The 24,679-nt window shown below is 34.7% G+C and overlaps 2 protein-coding genes across 5 annotated transcripts; both read right to left on the bottom strand.

Moving 5' to 3' along the window:
• Positions 1 to 192: 192 nt before the first annotated feature.
• senp6b (SUMO specific peptidase 6b) lies at positions 193 to 11,343 on the bottom strand. 3 transcript variants are annotated; one of them, XM_081394433.1, is made up of 22 exons: positions 10,873 to 11,343; positions 10,563 to 10,654; positions 10,354 to 10,473; positions 10,239 to 10,267; positions 10,024 to 10,128; positions 9,216 to 9,313; positions 8,966 to 9,112; positions 8,838 to 8,871; positions 8,510 to 8,671; positions 8,219 to 8,403; positions 6,136 to 6,183; positions 5,771 to 5,818; positions 3,599 to 3,726; positions 3,399 to 3,515; positions 3,201 to 3,323; positions 3,039 to 3,131; positions 2,747 to 2,928; positions 1,631 to 1,689; positions 1,518 to 1,558; positions 1,301 to 1,369; positions 646 to 796; positions 193 to 545 (listed from the first exon to the last, which is right to left on the bottom strand). In XM_081394433.1, the coding sequence occupies exons 1-22, from the start codon at positions 10,873 to 10,875 to the stop codon at positions 420 to 422; spliced, it is 2,160 nt and encodes a 719-aa protein (XP_081250559.1). In that variant the 5' UTR covers positions 10,876 to 11,343; the 3' UTR covers positions 193 to 419. The 3 variants fall into 3 exon arrangements, with proteins under 3 accessions (XP_081250559.1, XP_081250560.1, XP_081250561.1); XM_081394434.1 differs by lacking the exon at positions 6,136 to 6,183 and having other exon boundaries at positions 10,873 to 11,026; XM_081394435.1 differs by lacking the exon at positions 10,024 to 10,128 and having other exon boundaries at positions 10,873 to 11,026.
• A 491-nt stretch (positions 11,344 to 11,834) lies between these two features.
• On the bottom strand, positions 11,835 to 24,296 carry mapre3a (microtubule-associated protein, RP/EB family, member 3a). Of its 2 annotated transcripts, none has more exons than XM_081393923.1 (7): positions 24,150 to 24,296; positions 20,246 to 20,369; positions 19,588 to 19,733; positions 18,231 to 18,429; positions 15,555 to 15,688; positions 15,085 to 15,237; positions 11,835 to 13,676 (listed from the first exon to the last, which is right to left on the bottom strand). In XM_081393923.1, exons 2-7 carry the CDS (start codon positions 20,364 to 20,366, stop codon positions 13,608 to 13,610), a joined length of 822 nt encoding a protein of 273 aa, XP_081250049.1. In that variant the 5' UTR covers positions 20,367 to 20,369; positions 24,150 to 24,296; the 3' UTR covers positions 11,835 to 13,607. The 2 variants fall into 2 exon arrangements, with proteins under 2 accessions (XP_081250049.1, XP_081250050.1); XM_081393924.1 differs by having other exon boundaries at positions 18,273 to 18,429.
• Between the last annotated feature and the right edge of the window lie 383 nt (positions 24,297 to 24,679).

Genomic DNA, 24,679 nt, shown 5'->3' with positions numbered 1-24,679 from the left:
ATCTACAAATGCAAAAAGATCAAATGTAATAAAATTAGCACTTAAATGAGTATTTTGGATGTTTTCTACCCACTAGTCTGAAAGACGACAAGTTATGGAAGAAAAATTATAGCCCAAAATCTTAAAACTTACCGTTGCCTGAAAAAACAATGGGATTTTTTCACAACAAAAGAACAAAACAAAACCTCAAATGTAGATTCAGCAACATGTCCTTTTATTTTGATTCTATATACACATTATTTTATTGAATTTCAAGAACAAATCATCCATTTCCAAAGCAAATAACTTATTCATTTTAATATTAATTTAAAGCAGCAATTTTCTTTTGTACATTGCTTTTGTCTTTCCTATAGGAAGAGGTTGAGATTGTAGTAACATGAAATGGTCTGTAGGCAGCGTGACCTTAAAAAGTAAAAAACTTAAGCTGTTTGCTGTCTGTGTAGTCTGAGAATGAGCTGTTTGATTTGCCCCCTCTTCCTTTTCACTGTCCTCCGTGAAAACCAGCTATTCAGGTCCATGTTGTTATGGAAAGTTTGTGGTGGGTCCTAAAAAATGATTAAGAACAGTATTTTTAAATAGAGAAGAAAACAAAAACATGTTCACACTAACATCTAGAAAGAAACAGATGCTCATCAGTGAAAATACCTTGAGGAAGCTCTCTACATACTGTAAGACATAGATGCCACAGTCTGTAAAGTTATCCTGCTGTGGGACGAGGGGACTCCATCCTTTCATCGCTTCCTTTCCAAAACTCTGCTGAGAGCCCATTTTGACCTTCCATTCCTCTTGTAAGTATCTTGGATATACAGTGGTTATAATATAATAAGTGGCTAGAATGGCAATAGTGTCTTGTATTCAATTATCATAAACATTTTTTATTTTATTTTTTGTGATGTATTAAACATTTTATTGTGCATTCTGCCATTTTAAATATGCTCCCCAGGAAAATTTAACTAGCCGGATAACATGGATGAGGTTTGGTCGGTTTAGGGGCAGATTTCCATTTTTGTGTCAGCGACGAGTCCTTGGAATTGATTTAAACAAATTACTCTTTCTAGTAGGCCTATTCAAAATGCCTCCAATGAGATTTGAATGTGGTCCAGTGCAGGAAAGATTCGGCTTTCTAAGCTGCCAAACTCTCTCTTGAGGGAGACAGCTTTTTGTCCCACAGGAAACGGTCGTTAATTAGAGACATTTGCTGCCTAATGCAGGATACAGAAGCACCAGAGAAAATGTGAGCTCGCTATTAGCGGACAGGTGCAAAAATAATCGACCACTTGAAACAGAATAAGATAATTACTCTTGGAGTATCTGCACCACTGATGATCTTCCACTGCAAGTGAGGGAGTCCATGATGAGAATGCATGGCCTACAAACACAGACAGTCAGTCAGTCAGTCAGTCAGTCAGTGACCGTGTACAATGAAGCATTTCATGCTTCTAGTGCCATCTAGTGATGGGTAAAGAGAACGTTATTTTTTAAGGGCATCTGATAGAGAGGAAATGTCCTTGACTTACTGTTTAGAGACACTGTTAAGGACAGATCTGTTCTTGACAGCCTGCAAATCAGAAATAGAAAAGGTTTTCAGTTTACTGATTTGTTAGAGCAATAAGAGATTAATTTACATTACCTGATCATCATCCTCAGCCTCAACATCTGAAAGGAAGCAGACACTCTGCTCCAAGTCGTCTATGGGACAAATAACCATAATGAGGCATTGTTATCATCACAGAAAATTATTTTCACTCATTCCTCAGAAGGTAATGGAAGTACAGTGTTCATTAAATTGATCAAAAAAATAACATTTACCATGTTAGAAAATATCTCTATTTTAAATAAATGCTGTTCTTTTGAACTTTCTATTCAACAAAGAATCCTGTAAGAAATTGTATCAATGTTTCCACAAAAATATTAAGCAGCACAACTTATTCCAACACTGATAATCATAAGAAATGGTTTTCTTGAGCAGCAAATCGGCATATCAGTCTGATTTCTGAAGGATCATGTGACACTGAAGTCTGGAGTAATGATGCTGAAAATTCAGCTTTGCCTTAACAGGAAAAAATTACTACATTCAAATAGAAAGCAGTCATTTTAAATAGTAATATTTCACAATATTACTGTTTTTGCTGTATTTTCGATAAAAAATAAAATGCAGCCATTGTGAGCATAACAGAATTAAAAAACATTTAAAAAAATATTACTGACCCCAAATCTTTGGAATGGTAGTCTACGTGGTCCCAGGTAACAGCAAAAAAGCTTTACTAAATAATGTATGCATTTCAGTTTTTAAACCCTCCAGAACGCTGGTCCTGGACCTATTTTTATTTTTTTAACTTTTTTTTATTACTCTTTGGTAATAATTATGCCTCTCATGCTCTCAATACATTTTAACTTGTATGAAGTACTTGCAGCTATACTTTCAAAACAGTATTTAGAGATATCTTAGCCTTGACCCGTAGACTTGCATCATTCCTGTGTTTTTACATACTAACTAAAAAAAAAAAAAAAAAAAAAAAAAAAAATCACCAAAATTACACATAGCTTTACTTGTACTGAAACGGTGCTGTAAGTTGTTACAAAATCAGCGACCAAACAAATGTGTTACTCAGCGCTGTATCATGGAACAGTTAGAATTTCCATATTCATTCACTCAAAAGACTAACAGCAAAATAAAAGATAACAACAGATTTTGTCCTTTACCTACACTACCATTTTGAACTGGCATATCGGTTTTCTAAATTACCTATGGATTGACTCCAACTGGAGAGCTGCTTTGAGGATTTTGGAGAGTAGAAGAGGGACATGGGATTGGGGGGAGATTGATCGAAAAGATACTCCACAGAATGCCTTCGCCCATTGAGACGAAGATCACTGGTCTGTGAAATCTTGCCAGGAAAACAGATGACAGCCAGGTACCAGTGAGCCCTTAGGAGACATTGCAAAGGAAGACTAACTTACACAACCTAAACATCTGCAAGGACTTTTTAAAAAGATCACCAGGGATGCAGGATGTGCAGTTTTGTTTAGAGACTCACATTTGATTAATCGGGACAAATATAAAGTCCTTCTCAAAAAGGTTGACATTCCTGGTCCACGTTTTCACCCGATTGTGCCGGCGCTCCTGAATGCTGTGGTACGGTGCAGTGTTTACACCAATTATGATTAACTATTTTTACAAGACCGTATTCTATACATACGATAAACCTGTAGCTCCTGGAAGCCTTTTGGGATCCTCCTGAGTGAGATGATTGAAGAAGAACGAACTGAACACATGGCACTTGGTGGCACCCTCCTTTTCCTGCTGCTCGCAGACCAAATACCTGGCCAAAAACAAGATGTCATTACAGTGCCAATGGACTAAAGTGTATTCTACTTTGTACTTTTACCACTTCAACCTTAGATAGAAGTCCAAGATAACATCGTTTAGGAATTCGCCTTCCTCAAGACAGTTGAGGTCCTCTTCTGTGATAGTTAGACCTCCTTTAGCTGGAGGAGGTGGGTACACAACCAGTCTACAAAAAGATGGTGAAAACAGTTATTCTAGATAAGAACAATCACAATAAATGATCATCTCAGCTTTGGCCAGTCAACTGACTTTTTTATTTCCTTTTTGGACAATGAAGGGAGCTCTATCAAATCGTCCTCATCACTGTCTGAGACACTGAGGGTTGCAATTTCACATCGACGGGCATCAGCAGAGGGCGAAAATGGCACCGAGGCCTGCTGAACGTTGAAAGAAAGAGCTAAACAACTGAAAAAGATGTTAAAGGCAGATTTATATTGCTCTATTGTGTGATTGGTGCTCAAAGATTTATATTTTACTGAATCTGTGTTAATTTGACAGGAACAGGAAAGGGCCAAGTAAAAAGAAAGTAGAGGTGGAAGGGGAATTAAAAAAGGACAATGAAAGAAGGAAAGGAGCAAAAGTACAGAGAAATAAGTAAAAGAAAATGAATAAGAAAGAAAGTGAAGAAATGAAAAAGAAAGGGAAATGAAGTAAAAGGACACAGAAATGGGAAAGGAAAGGAAAGGAAAGGAAAGGAAAGGAAAGGAAAGGAAAGGAAAGGAAAGGAAAGGAAAGGAAAGGAAAGGAAAGGAAAGGAAAGGAAAGGAAAGGAAAGGAAAGGAAAGGAAAAGGAAAGGAAAAGGAAAGGAAACTGAAAAGAGGAAAGGAAAATTCAAGGGGAAATATCATGAAAATCTGACTTTTTCCATGTTTAAGTGCTATAATCGGGTCCCCAGTGCATCTACCAACCCAGAAAACGTTAAAAGTGACAACCCAGTAACTTTGTTTTGGTAAGCTTTTCTCTGCAAGCATGTCAAAAAATAAGCCGATCAGATTTCACTTCTCTTCTGACGTAGGAAGGGGATCTTATTATAATATTACCGTCCCTTAATCTGTACGTTTCAACCCACGGCACCGCCATTTGGTTTTCGCAAGCGACAACAGTGAGTGTAACCAGTTCTAACGCAATGGCAAAAGTTAAGAGCAAAGCATGCAAATTGTTCTGTTGTTGGCTGCACAGACCAGCACAGAACACTATTTGACAAAAAAAAAAGTCACAGCTGTCTTCTTTGACCTCAGGGATCTGTGTCAACTTGTATAACAGTTAAACATGATGGTATGCAAGTCGATGAGATGAATCAATGTAACTCCACAACAACTACATAAATGTTTCCACTAGGCTTGCTACGATAGTCGGTGTTGACGGTTATACCGGTGTTCAGAAGCGACCCCGGATACATCACTTGCCCCCCACTATCATTTTTTATTTTTATTTTAATAAAATCATTTGGTTCAGTTAGAAAACAGACACTACAATTAAAAACTTAACGTTTCTGCTTGATAAATCGTGAGCTGAACGAGAGTCGCAGCACAGATCAGCAACAGGAGTCAGATTTCATTTATCACGAGAGTGAGGAGCTGACTAACAAGATGGAGCAATATTTGGTGTCAAATCGAAAAGTAAAAGCGACTATTCAAGCGAATTTGTCATTATACTTTTTTGTTTTTCATTAAGATTAATTTGGCCTAATTTGAAAGCGAAACTAATTTGAAAGCGAAAGGGGCAAATTTGACAAGCTATAATAAATGATCTGGGGGGTATTTTGAGTTGAAATTTTACAGACACATTCTGGGGAAACCATAGATGTACATTACATCTTGTGAAAAGGGGCATAAAATGTCACCTTTAAAAGGAAAAGGGACATGGAAGTAAAAGAACATAAATGGGAAGAGAAAGGAAAGGGAACTGAAAAAAGAAAGGGAAATAGAAGTAAAAGGACAAGAAACAAGAAAGAAATAGGAAAAGTAAGTGGAAGTAAAGGGAAAGGGAAATGAAAAGAAACATTGAGGTAAAAAGACAAAGAAAGGGGAAGTAAAGAAAAAAGGAAAGGAGAAGTAAAAGTACAATGATAGTGAGGTAAAAAATAAATAAAGGGAGAGACAATGGAAGTACAAGAACAAGGGAAGAAAAAGTAAAATAAAAAGGAAGTAAAAAGACAGAAAAGGCAAGAAAAAGAAAAGGAACTGAAAAAAGAAATGCAAGTAGAAGGACAAGAATAGAAACAGAAAGTAACAGAAAAAGAAAATGAAAGGGAAATGAAATGAAATGAAAAAAGGGAAAGACAATAAAAGGGAAAACAAAAAAGTAGAAGTATAAGGAAAGGCTAAATGGAAGTGGAGTGGAAATGGAAATAATGGGGAAAGGAAAGGAAAAGGAAAGGAAAATAAAATAAATTAAATTAAATGAGAAGTTTGAGAAACCTGACTCATGACAGGAAGATCATCCTCTTCAAACTTAAGCAAGGCGATCTGAACACAGCAAGACAAAATAGATGTTATTGGACAGGACAGCAGAAAGAAAGCAACAGCACTGAGTAAGATGACAGAAGAGCACTAGTCTTTTTTAAGTCCAGAGTTGTCTTAAAGATGCACAAACCTAAAAAACCTAAAAAAAAAAAAAAAAAAAAAAAAAACTAGTGCACCTGTAATCACCATCTAAATAGTTACATTTATTTGATCTATGAATGGCTAATGCCAGGACGTTAAACCGTAAGACTTCCTTTAAAAAAGGGAAGAAAAAGGAATAGGAAAAGAAAAACAAAAAAGAAATGAACATTTTGAGAAACCTGACTCATGACAGGAAGTTCATCCTCTTCAGGCTGAAGTGTAGCGATCTGAACACAGCAAAATAAAGTACGTTTTAGTAAAATAAAGTAAGTTTTAATAAAGTACAAGACAGTAGAAAGAAGGCAAAAGCACTATACACAGTAAGATGACTGAAGAGCACTAATTATTTTTAAGTCCAGATAGGTCTTATAGATGCAAAAATCTATTACACCTAGGGATGGCTCAATACCATAATTTTGGTTTCGGTACGGTACCAGAACCTAATACCTCGGTATCGATACTAAATCGATACCACAGGTGACAAATAACCAGCTTCAAAATTTAAGTGAATTGAAACAATTTTATTAAAAGACACTGCTTGAAACTCTGCAGTGCAAACAAAAAGTATCAAAATGTTAAAATAAATAAAAAACAGTCAGGGAACTTACAGTAGATTAAATTTTGATTTTGAAAAAAAAAGAAAGAAACCTGAAATGATACAATTAAAATAGGTTAATATCTATAGCCTAATAATTGATTAATATAGAATAATAATAGAATAATGAAATGACTAATTTTTTGCTGTCATGCATTAACAGAGAATTATCAACATTTATAGCATTTATTCATCTTGGTTTGATTACTGTTTGGTTTGTGTGTGGGTTCATATTAGTTTAATGCATTGCATATAAAGTAATGTTAACATGCTAAACATGTATCCAGAATCGGTCTGTCTTCACCGGCCAAAAGTGGTCAGCGCAGACCACAACGATCTGTCCAGGTCTGTCGGTCCTGGGCGAGCCTCATCCAATTGTGTCCCAGATCTTGTCGTAGCGAGTCGCGCCATCGTGTTGCAGGGCGTCCACGTGGCCGCTTGATGTCGATGTATTAAACATGTATTAGTATATTTAAATAATAATTACTGATTGATCGATCTAGATTAATAAATGCTATAATACGGTTAGGTCAGGTTACCTAATGAATGTTGACAAATGTAGCTTAAATGTAAAGTGTTACTCTAACATTCATATTAGTAATATCCATATTACTACTATTACTCTAGATTCCTTAGATTCCTCTAGGGGTCGCACTCGCCACAGCAGCAGTGATATGCCATTCATTTTACTATCACTAATACTAAAATTAATATCACTAATCTCTTTATTCATTCAAATTCAATTAATATATGATTGTTTGAAAGTGCAAAAATTATGAGACCTAAACTTCATTGGTTCTAGCGTGTCATGCAAGCACATTTGAGCTTTCGTGTTTACCGTGTCATATTTAATTGATAAGCATTATGTATGTGCGCTATGAATAAAAGTCTAAATTAAAACAGTTGAATGATGGACTCACCTGTCGATCTCTGAACTCTTTGAACAAGTCAGGATGATCAAGTGACAAGTGCTCAACGTTAGCCAGATTTGATGTGTTGCCTCCCGTCGCAAATTTAAAGCAGTGTTTGTAGAGTGGTGCATTGAGGTCTGTTGCTTCACCTTTCTCCTTACTTTTGTAGGCAAAGTAATGCTATATTTCACTCCTACTGCTCTCTTTATTTATTAATTTCGGGCGTGTAGAATGAGCTTCATCTGTTTGATCCATCGTGTTCCTCTGTTGTCACCGTTTGCCGGTTGTGCGTGACCCGCGTCAGTTTGGGTAGCGCACTGCCGCCTAGCGGTGAACTTCGAAACAGCAGCGCATTAAATACCGAATTGAGCAAAATTATGATATTGTACCGTTTGAAATATAATATATACCGGTATTTTTGCAGTACCGGTATACCGCGCATCCCTAATTACACCTAAAGAAATAATAAATAAAAAAATTACTAGTGAACTTTTAATCACCGTAATAATAGTTATAATAGCTGTTTATTTGATCTGTGTATGGGTAATGTGAGGACATTCAAAACCATATGACAAAAAAAAAAAAAAATATATATATATATATATATATATATATATATATATATATATATATATATATATATATATATATATATATATATATATATATATATATATATATATATATATATAAGATTGGAATGTCATGAGGGTGAGTAAATGAAGACAAATATTTTAACTGCATGTCTTGACCCACCTCCTGTTTTTGGGCACAGTTGTGTGACTTCAGTCGGTTACTGGCTTCTTCAAATGACAACTTAACTGGAAAACAGCTGATGTTATAACACTTGCCCATCTCTGTGAAAATTTCCTCAAGTGTGATTTGATCTGGGAGTGTGAGCTCATTCTCAAAGATAAGGACAACATATTTCTTCTTTTCATCTGAGGAGAGAATAGAAACCGTTTTACATCATTTAAATCTCAAAGCAGGAATATCAGTCACATTTCATCATGGATAGAACGCTGTATGATCATATTTGCGACTCACTCCTGCCCTGGCAGTCACACCACACACTTGAATCATCTTCAAACATGTCAAGCTGGACCTGCAGGTGAAGGCATATCTCAGGTGTTGTGTGTAGAAACAGGGCCGGCAGCTTCTGCACGGTGCACCATTCACAAGCGATCACATCTGATGCTTCTATTCGTCCTGTTTATGAAAGAGAAGACGAAATGTAATATTATTAACACCTTGAATCATTGCATACTTTGAATGATTGCAGTTAGTATCATAGTATTCATCACTTTAGTTTATGTTGAAAAGTTAAAACCTATTCCAAATGTTCATTTTTGAGGAATCAATCGTGATGCTTTACCTTCATTTGCAATCTCAATGTAATCCACTGTAAACTGTAAATGAAACACACACAGTGTATGTGATTATATCAGATGTTGAAGTCTGATCTATGAATTATGCATTCAGTAAACCTCTAATCAATATTACGGTGCACTGGGAGGTCAGAGCATCAGATCTTCTTAATGTCTTGGTCAGCGTTCCAACTTTAAAACATCTAATGTTGAGCGTAAGACTGTTCATTCTCTGTGCAACACGTTTGTTTGTAACTCTGACACGACGGACGATGTTTCCAAACTGTTAGAGAAAAAATGGGTGCAATCAGTTTTAAACTGAAACCAATGTTAATTATTAAATCAAAATATTATGAGCACATTTTTATTTGTCATTCATTTTATACCTCATCTCTCATTCGATATTTTCGTTGGAGTTGTGTTTCTGGAGATGAGTCATCAATGAATTCCTTAAAAGTGCTTTTCTTGTGATCCACAAAAGCATCTGTTGGCAGATGAGACAAAAAAGTGTTAAACCTTGTTAAGCCTGACAATTGAAATAGAAAATGAAAAATAAATTGTTTTGACAATAACAAAAAAATGTTTGCATATGTGTTTTTGTAATGTAAATCAATGACATCTTTATAAAAGTATAGCACTATTTACATAAAAGCATTTAATTATCACATGTCACTCTATACTACTATTAATATGTCTTAGTAAGATGATATGTAAATGCTTAGTTTTATGATCAAAGCTCTGTAGTTTTTATTGTGGGGACAAAAACGTTCCTCAAAAACCTGATCCATCATATTTGATACACATTTGTAATTTTTTTTTAAGTGAAAATGTATTTCTAATGAAGTAAACCTAGAGTTGCTTCAGTCTAGCAAGTGCTCATTTTTAAATACTACCAATATAAAAGTTATACTTTATAAAAATCAGTAAAGATTTCACAGCAAAGTCATGTGTACCATGACTGGAAGGGGAGACGTTTTTAGAATTATACTAAAAGGCTATCAATCAAACGACAGAGTGCAAGTAGCATGTTGGGAACAACAAGTTTTTCACCAAAGTTTTTATCATGGTGATCTTTTAGAGGCCTTAGAAATTTGCATATCAAATAAGATACAGTAGGTAACTGCAATCAAACAGCACAGGGCTGAGCTGTTTTTATTGAATATGTGATGATGCTTACATTTTTTAATAAGCTACCTGTGTCAACAGATGAAAAAAGATCTTCATATTCTGTGTCCATCAAGCTGTCTGCCAGTGTATCTAACGTTACTGTCTCCTCCTCTGCATTACTGGATAACGCATCTGTACAGATCCCAGTTTTGATGCAGTTTGAACTACAGTACCACAACAGCGATAAGGAAAAAGTATTATAACCAATGACAGGCTTATTAGAATGCAAAACCCGTTCTTACCTACAGAATGAATGTTGGTAATCGGTTTCCTATTGGGACAGAGTCAATAGTCACATTCATTTTCTTTAGCAGATCAATACAGTTCATTCCTTTGACCATTTTTGTGATGCCACACCTTGTGTCGCTCCTCCAACTGGACGGCAGCGAGAAGCTGAAGCGTTTGAATGGTTGTTTAAAACATCGTGTGTAAGGTTGAGCTTTGCTTTTAGTGTTGACCGTTGAGTGAGGCTGGTCACTAAAATACACACATATATATACATTTATTTGATAATGTACACGAACAAATTCATGTTTGTCGATTTAAGTCGTTCTTAAAATACTCACGTCAGTGTTCGCTTTGCGGGCAGATTGAAACCGATGGCGTTTCCCTTCAGCCGTTTGATTTTGTTTTTACGATCTTGGCCAAGTGGACGTACCTTGTCCAAACACGGAAACATGGAGATAACATAATGTACAGTAGTTAGAGTGAATGTGAAGCTTACCTTAATAAAATAAAGTACGTTAACAAGAAAAAGATAAAACATTTCGTTTTTGGCTTCCCTGTAACGTTATCCTTCAATGATTCGCCAGAGAACGCTACGTTAACTGGCGTAACTTACAGTAATTAACGAGTTTTATCAGTTTTACCACTCACCATTTTAGAGTATTTGTTCTTTTGGTTGGCCCTCCGACCAACAAATAAAATAAAATAAACTCTCAAACTTTACGTAAAGTAAACGCATCAGTTACTCTGATGGTTGACAGCTGTTTGTTAGCGGTTGGGATTTTGATTCAACCCAGTGAATCGAAGCTTTTGAATCTGTTCAGTGGCTTTTACATCGCTACGGTGGCGAAGTGATGATTGAGTCATTGAATCATTTACTTGATTCTTTAAAAAGCACTGAATCTTTTACGACCACGGGGATCTACATAAAGTGTTTTTAACCATCAATTGTTTTCCCGCAACTGACAGCAAAGTAGATCTATGGATTTCATTCATTTTGTCAACTGACTTTTATCAAGCTAAAAGACAACAAAATAGTACAAATAAATAAATGTCGCTAGTTCATTCAGCCGTTCTAGTTCTGTGCCGAACCGAGTCTCGTTCAGATTTAAAACAGCGACTGACTCGTTCAGTTAAGGGGACGTATTAAGTCCAACCAATGAAATGCTCATTCAGAGCTCACACTGGATTTAAATTAATAAATTAATAAATCGAGGGGGGATATTAGGAAAAACTAGTAGTATAAATCAGTAAAATCAAACGATAAATAAACACAAGAAACTTGAAATTAAATAATAATAAAAAACATAAAAAAAGCTTTAATATTATATAAAAAATATCAAAATAAACAATAAAGATAAATTGAATAAAAACATTCAAATGTTTACAAATATTAATATTTTACAGGTTTCCTATTTTTTTAAGTCGTCATGAAATCAAAATTGACCCTATTTACTGTGCCTAGATCATATTTCACTCCAAAACAAAACAACAACTATATTTTGCATAATGTTTGCATTGACATTATTCAAAAGAAATTAAGGACATTTTTGTATGCCATAACATTTTACTTACCCTTGTATATTCAGTTTTATGAAATGCATGGACAAAACTGTTCTCATGAAAGTTTATTTACTCAAAACAATTTAAGCAAACACAATTATGGCTATACAGAGACAATACAAGATGAGTCCGGTTCTCTACACACAGAGAAGCAGATTCAAAACAATGACTGTGGAATCTAGCATCACTGTTTAATTTAATCAGGGCCTTTTACAAATCCGCTATGTTTTTTCAGTTAAGAATGCACAGCCCTATGCTATTCAATAGCTGAGCAAAATAAATACAAAACAAAACACATAAATGCAGCAACACTAGCAGCAAACGTCAGTTCAATTCGACATGACATCATCTGATCAGTAGTATCACATGTTTGATTACCACTAAAATAAAATGTACACACAGTAACAATAATTACTCTCCCTCATGCTCAATGGTGTCATGAACACTAGTTGAATATGACGGTAATACCACTTTCCATACTCTTGGAATATGATTTTTAAACAATCACTCAGTTGTCAATGTATAACATTCACATGCTCCCTGGGTACAAGCAAAACAACCTGTGCCATAAGTTGTTGTCTCACACATTTTAAAGCCTTGTTGACACATTTTAATGTCTTTTTTCCCTTTTATTTACTCTGTCACTGGCCCATCCATATTTAAAAGCATAAAGTCCTCTCTACAGCTCAGCATTTATTCACGTCACTGACAAACTTGACGTCAGTATCTTGGCAGATATACTGTAAAAGATTCATGAGTCTGATATTACTGGGATCCTTCCTGATGGTGGTGTCTGCTTTTTGTTTTAGTTATTGAAGGAATAGTTAACTTAAAAATGAAATTCTGTAATTTTTACTCACTTTCATGTCGTTTGCAGTTGTACATATGAATTTTGCGCTCCATTACAAGTCTTCTGAAGCATTCTTATTCAGAGAAAATACTGACAACTACTCTAGCTGTCCTTTTGGAGAATGCAATTTTGATTCTTGAATTAATCATTCTTTTTAATGAATCAGTTAGATCTGTTTGAAAAAAGTCTGAATGAATCTGACTGATCATTGACTCAATTATCCAGTCACAGGTGTGTTTGACGCTTGGAAGAAGACTGGGAATATAGTGTATGAATCGTATGGACCACTTGGATGGAACATTTGTGTTCTTTTTGAAACTTGGAAGCTTCAGTCTACATTGAATTTAACTTTTTATTCCATGGAAGAAAGTCATAAAGGTTTGAAACGACATGAGAGTGAGTAAATGATAACAGAATTGTCATTTCTGAGTGAAGCATCTCTTTAAAAGTGTACAGTCAGTGAGAGAGGCAGACTGAAGCTGGAGACACAGATGGATGGCGTGATGCGGATCATTTCATACTAAAAGGAGCCAAAACAGACCTCAAAGAAAATCTCACAATGAATAACTGCATTCCAGGTGACAATTTTCTTCATTTTTTGTTTTTTTCTTTAAAAACGTTTTTCCTGACACAATATTTACACTTTGTCTTCAGTCCGTTGTGCTACTGACAATCTATGATGCCTTTTATTTTCTTCATTCTCTATGTCGATATGTAAAACATGCTGAGACGGCTAGGACGTGTCGTTATTGGTGCTACAGTCTGGATGGGGGTGAGGACGAAGAGTGTTTGTTGATACGTACTGTATGTAGTGCATAAACCAGCGTCAGAGGACAAACAGATAAGAGTATATATACATTTGTAGGAAACCGAGGGGGATATTAACAGCGTGCGAGAGGGGGGAGTCATTCAAAGTGGTGGGAAGAGGAAATGGTAAAGGATCACGACGATGTGGGGAAAAAAAGGAGGATGCTCAGTATTCGTCCTGGTCCAAGTGGGCCTGCTCGTCTATTTCATCATCTTCCGGCGGTGCAAAGCCATCCTGTATGAAAAATTAGCAATTTTTTTTAGAATGATCACTATAGTTGTGTCCCAAATAATACACTATACACAACAGTATGCACTTATACACTATGTACTTATGTACTTAACCGTGCAGTGTATGAACTTTATAAGGAGTCTGATAGCCCCTCCCCCTCCACTAAAGCTGAGACATTTGAGTCCCACACTGCACACTTTGTAAGTATTGTGGAATACACTACTCACATTATACTACAAAACGTCATAGAATAGTGCATAAGTATTCAAATTCGGGAACAGCTTATATTACACACTAAATTGTTCCATGTTTTCAAACGCATACCAGTGACTAGTGGTCAGCTGATGTTTTTGGCAAAGTTTTGCCGATTTCTAGTGAGAAGTAGGCCTGAGCGATACAGAATATACTGAATATCAATGGCAGTACTTTAAATGTTTTAATGTACTTTTATTTTGCCCATTTAAGTTTCTAAAGACTGTCTGCCATTAGACTAGTTTTGTTAATTTTAGGTCACAATTCAATAGTGGCTCTAATTAAAACATCAGTAGCAACATTTCATTGAAAAAAACTGAATCTGATTCTGAAGCCTCGGCTTTTTTGTCATTTTTCATATATTAATATACTGTTGTCAGTAGATTTTGGAACTGACAGCTTTTGCCTAATTTCAGATAGTCTGGAACTTGAATGTCACTTAAATTCTGATTTCCAAGATAGCGACGACGACTAACCAGCACAATGCAAAATTGTATGTAATATACAAAGATATCAGATTTTTTTGAAAAAAAAAAAAAAAATATATATATATATATATATATATATATATATATATATATATAGTATTTTAAAAATAACATATTTTGTGTTCATGACTTTTGTTTTTTCCATAATTAGCATTAGAGCACGAAACTGACTTTTGTTGAGTCATGGTGCCATCCTGATGTGTACATGTGACTGTTTTGCGTGATTAACAGGAACACACTGAGGTCAGAAATGGGAAATTTCAACTTGAGTATTTTCACGTCTGACTCTGGAACACAAAGGTGCGGTTAGCGGAATTGTGTTAGATTGGCAAAATTTCACAGGCTAACAAGATCAATTGTTTATTGTCAATAGAATGAGGCACAACTCATACAGAAGTCCCTTTCAAACCAAGCAGATTTCTGTTGGTCAGTGCGGTGAATCTGCGTGAATTCCTGTTGAGAAATCTGCATGGAGAAATATTATGCCCTGACGCAAAATTCCCAATTGGATTGATTGCTACTGAAACGACTGGATAGCGCGTGTAAAAATGAGCAGAACTGTCAACTGAACACGGTTAACATCCGATACAAATTGAACAGATTTCGCTATTATGAATCAACCTCATGGATATATCAGTCAAATTATTATCAAAGAAATGTCATTGCAGTACCTCTGTGGCATACAGAATGTCAATTATCCTGCTCAAAATGGGGTTGTTTTCGGGCTCGTGTTCTTGACAGATCAGTTCGATGTCTCGAAGTTTGCTGAAGTAGAAATCTCTCTCCTTTTCCAGACCGTCCACAGTTAACTTCAGCTCCATCAACTTCAAAAAACAAAGTAAAAGACAAAATGTAAGCCACTACTCATCAGAAGATGACCATTCCTTGTTGGGAAAAGGTTAGTATGCTTATTATGACGAGACAATCTATATCCATGTTATTTCAGAATATTAAATCAAATGCGATTATCTTAACAGGTGGGATAGGAGATCAGGAATGGTCTGAAGAAAATGGGAGAAAAGAAAGATAAAAATGACATATGCAAAATCTACCTACACTTTTCTTTCTAAACAATTTTATATCTTCAATCCAAAGTATTCCAAGGTAGAGTAAGACTTCCTTACCCTCCCGGGGACTCTACCTGTTGATTAAGCTCCATGATTTCAGCATCGCTTGTCCCGTTTCGGGCATGTGTGGGGTTCTTCCTTATGGTGGTGGTCACCCTCTGTGGTGTGGGCATGTTTTTAGGTACTGTTGGCGATGTTCTCTGAGGCCCTGAAATTGGAAATGTTTTGCATTTAGCTACAATAGAAAGCTGTTCAGGAAATGTACAAACTGATCAATGCAATTTTAGATTTTTTTTTTCATTTCTATCTGCTTCTTTAAATAAATTTACTGTAGCTCTGTTCCAAACCATAGTGGGCAAAAAATGGACCCTCAAAAGTGACTGATCTGAAATGTTCTATAAACAACTAACGGTCAATTTTAAAAACTGACTGCCATCTTGGGTGATTTTCTTCTTTTTTTCAGTAAGCTTATCACATTGAATTATACTGTATAAGGAGATGTGCAATACCTTGTTTGGGCAAGCATTGAATAAGATCATTTTGAAGCCTAATTGTTTGCCCCTCTTCAGGAATGACCCTATAATGCACTTAAATGCCATCTAGGGTGGCAGCTCACTAGATTTTTGAACAGAGCTAATGATTCACTAAAATGAGTTCACATAAAAAGAGGTTCAGTAAAAGCAGCCTTTAATAAGCTACAGCATGGGCAGTTTGTTACCACATTACTTTGGTTAAGCCTGTGTGTGTGTGTGTGTGTGTGTGTGTGTGTGTGTGTGTGTGTGTGTGTGTGTGTGTGTGTGTGTGTGTGTGTGTGTGTGTGTGTGTGTGTGTGTGTGTGTGTGTGTGTGTGTGATCAAACACTGTTTCAAAAGCCAGTTATCCACAGTTATATCTGGCAGGTTTAACCAAAGTCAGAGAAGTGTGAAGAGATGTGACAACAAATTAAATGGAGGTCACATTCCCAATCCACCCCAACGATCAAAAAAGCTGTCGATTGTCAGCAAATTAGGACGCCACTTTTATACCTCTGTGGGGACTGTTTGCTTCCAGCCCTTGGCTATTAACCCTCTATTGTGCAACCAACCCTTTTTCATCAATTTGCAAAAATAAAAGATCATTAAAGTGTTGTTAATGAAGGGATGATTTTGCCTATCAAAAATATGATTCACATTTATAAGTGAATAAAATTCCTTTTAAAATAGTTAAACAAGTTAGCTAAATAAACAAACAGTTGAATAAATTAGTCATATCAATTATTTGCACGCTAGTTTCTTAAAAAAAATTGTGTTTAAAAAAAAAAGTCTCTACTCATCAGCCACATTTATTTAATCAAAAATACAGTAAAAAACAGTAATTTTGTGAAATATTATTACAATTTAAAATAACAGTGGGTCTTTTTTTAATGTAATGTATTCCTGTGATGAATTTTTAGCAGCCATTGTGGAAACAGTGTTACTTTTTTAGGATTCTTTGAAGAAAGTAAAAAAAAAAGAAAAAAAGACGCTATTTGAAATAGAAATGTAAAAGTCGTTGCTGTAATTTTTCATTATTTTAATGCATGAATAAAAGTAATTTCTTACAAAAAAAGTCTTACTGACCCCAAACTTTTGAATGGTAGTGTACAGTACATAATGGGAAATTGCTTAAATGCTTTTTTAAGGGGAGTGTGTGTAAAGTATATAGAAACTACTGCAGTGGTGTTGTTTTGTTGTTATTGTATTATTAACTTTTAAATACCTTTTTTCAAATATTATTTTTTTAATTTACATAACATTAAAGTAAAATTTAAATACAGTGATAACTACTGCTAACTAAGGAGAAAGTATTTTAGTTTCTGTCATATAATAGTGTATTTTTGTCTTTTTTATATTTCTTTTTTGTTTTATTTTTTATGAATTTATTTCTTGCGAAATATAGAGTGGTGCAAGTGTGTCGTCAGAACCTGGAAGTCTAATTTGGAAACCATTTTCCAATGGAGTTTTTCAATTTATGAGAAAAATAAAGCCTGTGATAAACGTACCTTGAAGATATTTTGACGATTTAAAGTAAACGGCACACTCCCATCCCAAACTGTCTTATCTAGATACTTTTTAAAAACGTACGTTTTCAAAAATGAACATAACTGCTTCAAAATATCATCAAGTAATGTTTACCACAGGCTTTATTTTATTCAATTTGTCTCATAAATTGAAAACCAGGGGACGGGGCTTTGACGTCATACCTGCACCACTCTAATTGCATAGTGTTGCCGCAAATATATTTTAATAAAAAAAAAAAAAAACCCAACATTTTTGGGTAGTCATTCTTAGATATTAGTAATAAGATCAATTTTATGAGAAACATTTTAATTAATAATGTTTACATTGCTTTCATAATGCATGCAATAGAGGGTTAAAAAAAATTGCATGGTTTGTGTAACTCATTCTGGGTGACTATATAACTTTACAATGAACAATAAAAAATATCTGAGGGATGAATAGGACTGACCAAAGTCACACTAAGCAAGCAATGACCCTTTCAGGACAGCACATGACTATTTGTTAGTACTGATATTAAGAAGGCAGTTCTTTATGCAGTAACACAGAGCTTTTTTAATCCTGAATTCCTTGTATTGTCATTAATGAAAGCGTGGGCATGGAGTAAATCATTCTGAGGCCCGTGCACAACCAGCTGCTTTGCAGAGCACGCTGTCAATCACTAGAAGCTCAGCAATCAATGCAGCAAAAGGGGCGACAGAATCTGGACATTACCTGAGGGACCAGTTCTCTTGGGTTTGTAGGAAAAGTGTTCACCTGGATTTGGTGGAGGTGCCACATCTTGGCCCTGTCTAGCTTGAAGGGGATCATACTCTTTTCCGTCATAGTTGGCATCAAAGAATTTTTTAAACCACTGGACAAATTCAAAGTTGTCCTGGAATTTTCCTTTCACTAATCTTTCCACAGGAATTATCTGGATAACAAAAGAGAAAAAAAAAAATCATTAGATCAATATTATACTGAGCTGTAATCTAGAGGTGTAATTTTTTTATAATTTTCTCCCATCCTAGGAATTTCTGATATATTTGATACATGAAATGAAATATTAGAAACCTTCGCTTGTTTCAGTAATATTTTCAGATAACCTGACAAGCGGCACCAAACACCAGCAGACCTGACTGATCACCTTATGAACATCTGATAAACAAAAATATACATTTAGCACTATTGTTTCCATTAGTTAACAAACATTATACAATGCATATCACATATTATCAGCCAAACTTGTCGAACTAATTTGAATTTTTATAACTATTTTAACTAAGTGGCTTAATGTTCATGGTATTGATGAAAGTTACTTCTCATTTTTTATTAGAGATGTCTGTATTTTAGGGGAAGGCTATTAAGGGATATTATAATCCCTTATAAGAGAATATTAAGGGAAGGGCTTGCTCATAAATATTACTATGGTAAAGGAATGTCTTTTTGGGCTTCAAAATCTCAATTACTATTAACTCCCAGGATATTGTTTTTTAATATAACTCTGATTGTGTTGGCTTAAAGAAGAAAGTCATATTCACCTAGGATGGCATGAGAGTGAGTAAATTATGACATAATTTTCATTTTTTTGGTGAACTAACCCTATAATAATTTAATTTAATTTAATATTTTAAATTAAAACATTTAATAATCACACAATAAACTTTAATTTTCATACCTACAGGATGCTTTTTTGTTCAAAAACTGCTGAATGTAATTTTCTTTCTTCTTTATTTCTGTATTGGCTTCCTTTTTGTTTAAATATATTTTAAATCAATTTCAAGTTACATATTTTAAATCAGTTTCAAGTTTTTTACTTCTAACGTACCTTATATGATATTATGCCAAACATTTTGAGTTTCTTTTTTGTATAAAATGTGAAATATATAAATAAACATGTCTTGCCTTCATTGTAGCTGATATTGTTTTAATAAATGAGCTCAAATTAGCTTTCATTTATATTTTATATTTGAGTAAAGATAACTTGGTTTTAGAATATGAGATGTATATGTAACTTTTTTTTTATTATATATTTTTTTTTAAATATGAGATGTATATAAAAGCAAATGTGCAGATCCAAGGATCCACTAACTTTATCGACGTTCATCCTCTTGAAAGCTGCCTGGAGCACTTTGAAGTTGTGTATAAACTCATGTTCCAGTTTTGCTTGAAATTTCACTTTCTTCAAAAGAATGCACCCTGGGAACAACATGTCCATGAACTGACAATAAGCCGCCCCTGAGGACAAACAGCAAAAGAGAACATAAGTCAATAGAGCTCATTCAATGCATGATAAAAAATATATTTGATCAACATGCATGCATGCGATTTGATAACCTTATTGGTGTCGAGTGATAAAGAGTGCAAAGTCAATGCTTTTATTTGAATGATTACAAAGGTAGAGATAAAAACACTGAGCATATGTAATCTCTTAATATGATCAAAAGCAAAGTAAAAGAACGAATAAGAGTACACTAGGGCAGCTGAGTGCCATTCATGACATAAAAGACAAAAACACTTAGTGCAGGGTTCCTCAAACTCGATCCTGGAGGGCCACTGTCCTGCACAGTTCAGCTCCAACCCTGATCAAACACACCTACCTGTGAGTTTCTAGTGATCCTGAAGACATTGATTAGCTTGCTCAGGTGTGTTTGATCAGTGTTGGAGCTAAACTGTGCAGGACAGCGGCTCTCCAGGTCCGAGTTTGAGGAACCCTGACTTAGTGAAATAAGGCGGTATGTATGACCCACCTGAACTTAGTTGTTCGATTTTGGTGTAGGTGAGCTGCATCGAATCGTTCACCCATGCCAACATGTCATGTCGGCTCAGGTTCTCGATGGTTACTGACGTGGAGTATACATTCACTGCCATCTCCTGCAACGAAAAACAATAGTCACTATGGACCTACATGCACGTAATTTTAATACTCTGACCTCTTAGAGCATCTGTATATTTTAAAATATAAAAATTTTCATCATTTCAAGTTTATATTTTATATCCTGAAATTATATTTTATATAATTTTAATTTCATAGCATAGCAGGTAAAGACAAATTCTTTGAATATGTGTCACCGTCAGAGCCGGTTCTAGACATTAGGAGGCCCTAGGCAAAACTCATGTTGGAGGCCCCCCACCCCCAATAAAAAAACACTTGAAACAAATATGATTCCTAACCTTTTTATTTATACAACATTTAATTTTAAAATCAGTATATTTTTACTTACACAGTACATAAGTTTGGACACATTACTATTTTTAATGTTTTTGAAAGAAGTCTCTTATGCTCATCAAGCCTGGATTTATTTGATCAAAAATACAGAAAAATAATATAGTGAAATATTATTAAAATTTAAAATAATGGTTTTCTATTTTACTATACTTTATATTTCTGTGATGCAAAGCTGAATTTAGTGCCACGTGATCATTCTGATTTATTATCAAATGTTAGAAATGGTGCTTAATATTTATTTTATAACCTGTGATACTTTTTTTCAGGATTTTTGATTATTAAAAAGTTGTTTTAAAAAAGTCTTCACTATCACTTTTTATATATTTAACACATCCTTGCTGAATATTCCTGTTTTTTTTCTGTTTTTTTTATCAAATAAATGCTGGCTTGTAGAGCATAATAATAAACTTCTTTCAAAAACATTAAAAATAGTAATGGGTCCAGACTTTTACCGGTACTCTATGTACATATTAATCAAACTTTATCTAAGATAATCTCTTTTTTGTTTAATGAAGATGTTATTGTTGTTGTTGTTTTTTTGCTGTTTTATTCAATTTATTCACAGTTCCAGAATCACACTTCAGTAGATGAGCATAAGTGCTTTTATATTGCATTGCCACCTTAAATATGCTATACACAAATCAAGTGGAAGAGAAAGACACGATCGCTACTGAGCAGAAAAAAATATATAAAGTGATATTATTGGCGTAATGTCAGGAATCTAATCATCAGCAGAATTTAGAAGATAGACCCATAGATATGAGATCCTTTAGACTATTTGAAACATTTAAAAATGTTGTAGTGTATTGGCTTTTTAACTTAGAATACAGACGTCTTGTCTTTTAATTTTATAGCTTTTTTACTAGTCAGCTCCCGACGCGATGTTATTCATTGTACGCGCAAATTCAAAGCGTCGCGTCTGGGCACGTTAATGACGCTCGCGCTCTTTTAAACTCGTAATAAAGCGGTGAATGATTTTTCCAGAAATGACGCTGATCTACAGTACAAGTTTATATTTAGAATACATTGCAATCACTCCAAAATAGATGACGACAACTCACACACCTGCATTATGAGCTGTGCTTCTTTGTTTGCTTATTAGGCTTTTGCCTCGCGCACCTGATGGATGCGTTCGTTACACATACTTTCAGAAGCCGGCACCCGCTTTGTAACGGACACATTAATTGGTTTAACTGCAGTAATGTAACAGTCTATGATTAAGATAAACATCGTCACTATTTTTAGTTAATTAATAAATATTGAAATAAATTGTAGATAGGACATTTGTACTTTTTTTTTTTTTTTTTTTTTTTCTCTGTCTGGGCCCCATCCCGCCAATCGGGCCCTAGGCACGTGCCTAGTTTGCCTTTGCGTTAATCCGGCTCTGGTCACCGTGTCTGCAAGGTGTTTCCATATGGGTAATAAGAAGTAATATTCACTTCTTCAGTAGTCAAACTGCAATCACACTATGCGTTTTTCAATCATCCAGAAATAATCCATCCAGATTAAAGTGTTTCTGAGATGTTTAACCATGCACATCTGCTGCGCCCTGCAGACTGCATGATGGAAATGACATCCGTAAACCTTCAGCATGCAGAAAACACACACACACATCTTCTACAGAGAAACAATATGTGTGTATTTCACAGCGTGACGTTTCTAAAGCTCTGATTCTTAAGAACTGGGACAACATAACCTACAAAACAATGATTTCAGCTCCATGTTTTGAAATGTCAGAACAATATAAAAGTGTTGTTGACTATCGCATCGTATTAAATGCAATAAAACTTTTGTGTTTAAATGTTTTTGTTTGGTATTTCAGCAGAAGATCATTTGTAACTATACTTTTTTTTTAAATGCAAACAAATATGCATGTAAAAAAAAGTTGACATAAAGGTAATAATAATTGGACAGAAAAAAAGAAAAAAAAAAAAAAAAAAACTACTACTAACCCCACCCAAAAACTCAACCCAAAAGTGCTATCCAATGGTAAAAGCAGGCAATGAGGCATGATAAACATAGTAATCACAAGCTTGCAGAAAAGAATTAAAAGGAGACCAAACTTTGCCAAATAACAAAATCTTGTCTTTTAGGGTATAGTGTACCAGTCAACTCTCAGTCATATTTTAAGAGTTGGAACTTTTTTTTTTTTTCAAAACAAAATAATAATTTTTATTTTTTTGCCAGAACTGTTGTTGTTCCAGTGTAAGTCTCAAAAATTCTTCAGAAACTCCAAATGTATCATAAACTTTTAAATGTATATGTTTTAGAAATCAATTTGACAATCTTTACAATTTGTGAGTTGACATTATGACTATGACACGGAAAATATTAATATGATATTACCTGATTATAATTGTTTTCATATACAGTATATCTGACTGTGTTGACAAAAATTAAAGGTAAAACTTTGGAAATTCATAAAGGAAGCATTTTTATTAACCTCTTTTATCTGTCAGGACATGTTGCTTTAAAAGATACATTTGTATTACATACTATAACTTATGTAGTATTATTTATAATATTCTATATGAAGATATAGTCAGAGAATAGCTGGTTTTAGGGATATTTATCATTTTATAATATAATCATTTAAATTAACAATAAATAAGTTGAACCAGTCCTTTTGTTTTGTAACATTCTAGAACATTCTAAGATCATCTCTGGTTTATGTAGCTATTTTTAAGTTATAGGAATTATTTGTTTATTTATTTTTTGCTTTTTCTCACGCCCCCAAATACGTGAAAGGCAAAAAAAAGTTGAAATATTATTATTGAAACTACTAATAATGGCCATTTTCTAAATAAAGTTTTACGGCGTGTAAATTACAGGCCTATGTATTGCATTAGGTTGGTCAGGAGTCTGACCATAAATATGAAGAAATGAAGCCGTGATTGACAGGTGACAGGCTTGTTTTATATTCAGCTGCATACATTTTAAACTGTCTCGTGCGCGTTTTACTGTCATATGACTGTCATATGTCTTGTATATTATAATATTCATATTTGTTACAAACAAATCATTTAGTTTCATGCTTATTAATCTTTTGCAGAGAACGATATTTTGAACTATATTACTGTCTCTGTGTGACTCCCATATTACGATGGGAGTCACACAGGCCCTAGCATATAATAACGCGTTCTGTTTATTACTGATATGGCTCTTTTTGTTTTTATGTACATACAATGTATACATAATTTGTGCGTTTTGCTCTATTAAAAACAGCACACTAGCGTACAGTGATATGTAATGAACAAACGGTCCATTATTGTGACAGTTTCTCTGCAGGCCCCGCCGTGCACGAGCACTAGACTAGACACGCTCGAGACATAAACGCATAACACACAGACAAAAGACGCCCATTTAATGTCATACATTAGGAAGAATTCCGATTAAGTATAATATTTTAACAATATTCTACTCACTGTATTTTGCCTGCGTCCTTTCCAATGTTGATATTACACTGGCAGAAGGCAATCCGCTGCTGCTGTGGGTTGCCAGATATTATGCGCCTCTGCTGCCTAGTTACGGACACTGACAGCGCACGATAGCGCCACGCTCTCCTGCAACACACTGGCCTTCTTTGCGCATGCGCCCCGCCCCTTCATCATAAACGCAAGTCTTTCATAATACAGCACGTTAGGTCTAATAAAGGAACAGTTTGCTCTAATTGTGGGGGGGGGGGGGGGACAGTGATAAATAAGCCTATTAAGTTAAGGTAACACTATTTTACAGAGTCATTGTTACATATGATAAACATACCATTAACTAAAATTAAACCAAACCCTAATCCTAACTATAGTAGAGTAAGTGCATGTAGTTACTTAATACTACTCAATACTTAAATGTATAATTAGAGTGTAACAAAGACACCTTAAAATAAAGTGTATCCGCCTTATATACTGTTTGTTAATTACTTATGAATTAAAGTTATTTAATAATGTAAGTATACAGT

This window comes from Scardinius erythrophthalmus (genome assembly GCF_964197995.2).
Source record: "Scardinius erythrophthalmus genome assembly, chromosome: 19".
Classification (NCBI taxonomy): domain Eukaryota; kingdom Metazoa; phylum Chordata; class Actinopteri; order Cypriniformes; family Leuciscidae; genus Scardinius; species Scardinius erythrophthalmus.
Note: the sequence above shows the minus strand (reverse complement) of the source record. Positions and strands in the feature narration are given on the sequence as shown.